Source organism: Lytechinus pictus, chromosome 9, assembly GCF_037042905.1.
Source record: "Lytechinus pictus isolate F3 Inbred chromosome 9, Lp3.0, whole genome shotgun sequence".
NCBI lineage: Eukaryota > Metazoa > Echinodermata > Echinoidea > Temnopleuroida > Toxopneustidae > Lytechinus > Lytechinus pictus.
The window spans coordinates 24,141,523-24,147,099 of record NC_087253.1 but is presented as its reverse complement, the minus strand read 5'-3'; the positions used below and the strand labels follow the sequence as shown (position 1 = coordinate 24,147,099).

The 5,577-nt window shown below is 36.5% G+C and overlaps 1 protein-coding gene across 1 annotated transcript; it reads left to right on the top strand.

Annotated features, from left to right (window-relative positions):
- Positions 1 to 222: 222 nt before the first annotated feature.
- LOC135155448 (uncharacterized) lies at positions 223 to 5,577 on the top strand. Its single transcript, XM_064104415.1, has 4 exons — positions 223 to 320; positions 4,175 to 4,317; positions 4,928 to 5,012; positions 5,389 to 5,577. The coding sequence occupies exons 2-4, from the start codon at positions 4,271 to 4,273 to the stop codon at positions 5,575 to 5,577; spliced, it is 321 nt and encodes a 106-aa protein (XP_063960485.1). The 5' UTR covers positions 223 to 320; positions 4,175 to 4,270.

Here is a 5,577-nt window from a genome sequence, read left to right as displayed (position 1 = left end):
TACTTGTAATGTTGTAATAGCAAACAAATTTAATCAGTGTGAAAGAAACAACATTTTAAAACTTTCCATGTATTTCACTTCATTTGCGTTGTGATATATGTTATTTTTATCAAAGAACTATTTTACTTCAGGTCGAATCACTCAATGTATGGTGAGTATGCTTTCGAATTTCCCGCCGCGTCTAGTCTACGTACGACGTCTCACTGCATGCAAGTTGCGAATATTTTACTGCAGTCTGCATGCGACCGCTTAGTTGGTGTTGATGATGGAGAGGCTCCTAAATAAGTGGGGATTAGGTGGTTTAGTTGCTGTGTTTGAAGGTAAGAAATTTGTCTTGAGTGTCAAACATATTTGTGTCTTTACTATGTAAACTTACATGATTGTAGTATTTCGTTAAGCTTAAGTAATTTCACAAAATAACACGTTGACATTGGCATTGCCATTGCAGTGCATGGCATCATGTAACCCAGAGAGCTCCCGCCCGCGCAGCGGGCGGGAGCCCAGAATCTAAGACTTGGACAAGTAACACTTAACATAACAGACATTAATGCTAAGTCAATCGTATTTCAACACTGATTATTCTGAAGTAAAGCGTTCCTGAATAAAAGAAACTGCTGAGAATTATACTTATTCATATGAAGATGAAATAGAGGGGACGGACTAGGCCTAAACTTCAACTTTCAAGCTTGAAGTTTGGGCCTAGTCCGTCCCCGCTATTTTCATACCCCATGACTACATCGACAATCTCGCTAGCCGGCTAGCACCGGCGATATCAAAGGCCGGATCCCGCTCTGACCATATCCATACATTGACCTAAATTTGAATAGGCCTAAAATCGACAGTTTGTCGTTACTAAAAAACAGGAGGTCGGAAACAAGTCCACATCTAGGGCCTACCCCTGATAATTGTCTAATCACAATAAAACTGAAATAAAGGTTTACTTTGGACCTACATGAAGCATTCCGATGAATGTCTAGATCTACGACAAACTATATAGACCCCTAGATATAGTATTTTTTGAGAAACTCAATGATCACACTTATTTGGAAGTCGGGCAAAAGAAATATTGAAATTGAGGTTTACATAGTGCGTAATACAGGATGAGCCCCGAACCCCGGCAAACACATTACAATTTGCAAGTGAGATCAAAACATGAAAATTAGCGTAACTTACTTTTATTCCTATGGAATGTCATTAGAATAGTATTGATGTTCCCTCCAAGATTTTCCGCTCCAATGAAGTTCACTCAGAAACCATGATTTCGAACATCAATTCTATAAACAGATAATTAGTCTAGCTATTTCGTTTCAGAAACTTCAAATTCGCAGAGTCCAAAAGAACGACACTTCGCACAGATATCGTAGGGAATTGTGGGACGGAAAAAAATGTTTAATGCATGAGTACATGAATAAAACATTAGCGTTTAATCCAATCATACAAGTGCATTATGCGTATTTTGACGTCATTCTCATGAATAAAACATTGACCCTCCAAAATCATCCTTCAAATTGTCCGCCGGCAGCCATGTTGGCTATGTACAAAACCTATGGGAAATAAAAACACGCGGAAAGAGTTCCCTCTCTAGTATACGTAATGATCGTATCTCTGTGCCTACAACACACAGTACAATGTCCCATGCAATGTCTATGTGCTTGTGTGCTTTACGCATGCACACAACCCAGTGTGTAAGCACTGCGCACATATCATATGCAAATAGGTAGACAGGCCAGTCTATTCTCAAGCAGGGTAGAGTAAGTTACTTACAAAGATAATCAAAGAGTTGCCTAAATTTTAGCAATATCAGTTTTAGGAAGAAAACAAACTGAATAATCATGCCTTTAGAATCTATTATAATGCAATGAAAATGATATTTAGCCACTGTATCTTCTGTTTGACATATTTCCCCATTATGTTGATACCCCTATTCCGAAATTGATGAACCTATTTGGTATGATAAGTTTATTGAACTTTATTGAACCCTGTATGTCTAGACTATTCCATTTTCAGTTAGGTATGTGGTGCATCATAAATGACTTGGAAGTACTAACAATTGTTTTTCTCACAAGTAAAATGTATTCTTATAACTGCAGGAATTTATTTTTTCATAAAGATGTTATTTCTTAAGATTTATGTCTATCATTCATCCCATGTAAAGCTCCTACAGGTTGCATAGGGCCAACTATCTCCATGGTCTCCAGTATCAAGCGGAATACCGCAAGGGAGTGTTCTCGGACCTATTCTCTTCCTAGTCTTTATCAATGACCTATCATCTGCTGTCAACAAGAGTAATGTTGCTTTATTTGCCGACGACACCAAACTTTACAATATAGTGAGTGACTTATCAAAGATCAAAGATCTTCAAGAAGACCTGGATAGACTACAATTATGGTCAGCGAAATGGCAGTTACCTTTCAATAGCAGTAAATGTAAAGTTCTACACATCGGAAGGAATAATCCAGAAGCAAAATTTTATATGTTGGAACAAGAAGTGAAGTCAGTAGCTACCGAAAAGGATCTTGGGGTAACAGTTGATAATCAATTGAAATTTCATCAGCATGTGTCTCTAGCTGTTAATAAGGCATACCAACTGCTTGGAATCGTAAAGAGAACTTTCACTCAACTAAACAAATCTACCTTGCCCATTCTCTTCAAGACATTAATTAGACCACATCTGGAATATGGGAGCGTCATCTGGAACGGTAGATTTACAGAACATGCCAAGAAGGTTGAGAGAGTACAGAGGCGAGCAACAAAACTAGTGAAGGACTTGAGAAACGTACCGTATGAAAGGAGACTCAGGGAACTTAACATGTACTCACTCTATTATAGAAGGAGGAGAGGAGATATGATAATGGTCCACCAGATTATGCATGGATTGGTCAACATTTCTCCAGACAATTTCTTCTCCAAGTCTGGTAGTAACTCTACAAGAGGTCACTCCATGAAATTATTGAAATCCCATAGCAAACTGGATGTGAGAAATAAGTCTTTCAGTAGAAGAGTCATCAATGACTGGAATAGTCTTCCTGAAAACCTAATACAATTACAAATGCCAACAACAGACAAATTTAAAAGAAATATTGATATTTTTTGGCAAAAAAACCACTTTGAGCTTCCATGACTCCTCACGCAAGCTCATGAAGTAGTAGTTTTCAGTGACCAATCATACAAGAAACGACCGGGAATTACAGGCTTGCGCCTTCATCCCGTACCAGATGATGATGATGATGATGAATGTCTTATTACTCTGAAATCATATATCCCCATAAGTAAGTGCTGTGTTCCACACTAAGTATAGATTAGACTCTCAAGTTGCCAATGGGAAGAGTGGTCATTGAAATCCTCTCTGACAGGCCCTCTGTCGCGAATGAGTTAAATCGTAAGCACAGCTTACATCGCAAAATTGGATGTTCAGTTGAATTTTTGGACAGTTAAAAATTAACGCAAAAAATTGCATTTTGAAAATGAATAGAGTTTTGTGTCTGATATGAAGACAAATATTGGATTTTGGACCCTGAAATTTTTTTTTGATGTTAAGCCGGCATGTACAATTTTGTACGCCAATATTAGAAAAGACGCGCAAGCGCCGTTTTAAATCGTAAGCACAGCTTACATCGCAAAATTGGACGTTCGGTCAGATTTTTGGACAGTTGAAAATTAACGCAAAAAATTGCATTTTGAAAATGAATAGAGTTTTGACAAATAGACAAATATTGGATTTGGGACCCTGAAATTTTTAGAATTGGATGTTTAGAATTGCAAAATTGGACGTTCATTTAAATTTTTGAGAGGACTGCCTTTCAATAAAAAAAAATACTAATCAATAATAAAAACCCAATATTTTGAGCAAAATAGGAGTCATGCTGAATAATAGGCCTACAAAATCAGATTGATGTAAACATTTTGTATTTCGTTATTCATTGCACTATACATAATTACATGTACATATCAACTCGTTAACAAAAACTTTTGATAACAAAAAGTATTTTTGTCAAATCTCAAGAAAATGCCTCACATGGTATAAATTTAAACAGTTCTGACAAGAAGTAAATTCTAATTCCCATGTACTTTAACGAGTAACAAATAATTTTTTTCTGGCCTAACTGAAAAAAAAATACTGGTATAATAAAAATAACCGTTCAAATATTTGTTTTTTTTCTTTACCAAATTCTAGGACATAAGTGCTATTCTGGAAAAGGCTGCTGGTGGCCAGTCCATTCTCGGTGAACTTGAAGAAGGTGGACCACAGAGTGCCTCTAACAGACGAAGAATGGTGAGAATAGTTGTATCCCACCTCATGGAGAAATATGGAAACAAGTAAGAAAATACTCAAAAATTTCCAAACAACTAACAAAATCAATAGACCAGGGTTGGAGCTTAGACCAGTCAAAAGCTATTTTTCACAAAAGTGGTGAAATGCAGGTTTGCTGCCAGCTTATGCATGCCCTGTCTGGGGATATATGAGGGATGGATATAAGTTCTCAACCTTCAGGTAGAAGGAGAAAAGATAAATTGATGATTTTCATATCCCTGATATGATTCAACAACTCTTAAAATTGGGGGGGGGGGAAGTTTCATTATAAAAATTAACTGAAATATTTGCTTTGTTACAAAACTTTGACTGTTTCAGGTTTCTGAAGATAACTTTTCAATAGAAAATGAAAAGACAGTTACAATCAATATTCATCTCCAAACTTGTTCAGATGCATGAGGGTCATGGTGCAGTGACATCACTGGAAGATGATTGCCCTTGCTGTGCTGCTAAAAAGTATGCAGCATAGTTTAAAGGCAGCAGGGAGCATCTGGAAGATGAATGAGTGCAAAATCTATTTACTAATAAAAGACAAATTTGTTCTTATATTATCTTATAGGTATCTGTAGTAGATCATTATTTTTTTCCTTTCTTCTTGGATCTTTATAATAATAGACCATCTGCTGAACAGAAGGTGGGCATGGCAATATCCATGATTCAACAATTTCCAGCACTGAAAGATGTTGAAGGACCTGGTTATGTAAGTATAAGTTTAATCACGTTAAAAGAACATCATTTGAAGCAGAAAATTGTGTTGTTATCAACAAGTTGTTTTTGTCCCATTGTACCATATGGCTTTCCCCATGAACAATAACTTTGAACAGAAGAGAAAATACCGGACTCATCTAACGCTTATTGGTGTCATTTCGGTTTCTCTCGTGCCATATTCTTTCTGTTGTTCGATAACAACAATATGCGTTGTCAACTATTTTGCACCATCATAAGTGTTTAAATACTGAATTGAACAAAACTTTTACACTTAAATGTTACACTTTTTTAGGTTGTACTGTAAAGTAGGTGCTGTATATTCACTCATTGCTGTTACATGTATTTCTTTGTATAAATTTTGCACATAGGAAGCATGGTATACACCAGCAGTAGAGGGTGAACATGCAAAGGGCTTCATCGAAGAAAGGTTGAAAAATGTGAGAAAGAGAATGCCAAAGCAAGGGTGGACATCTTTGGAACCTTCAAGTTCAAGTGAGGAGAACCAGAAAGAACCATCAACCAAGGAAAAAAAAAAAAAAAAAAGAACTAAAATCTAA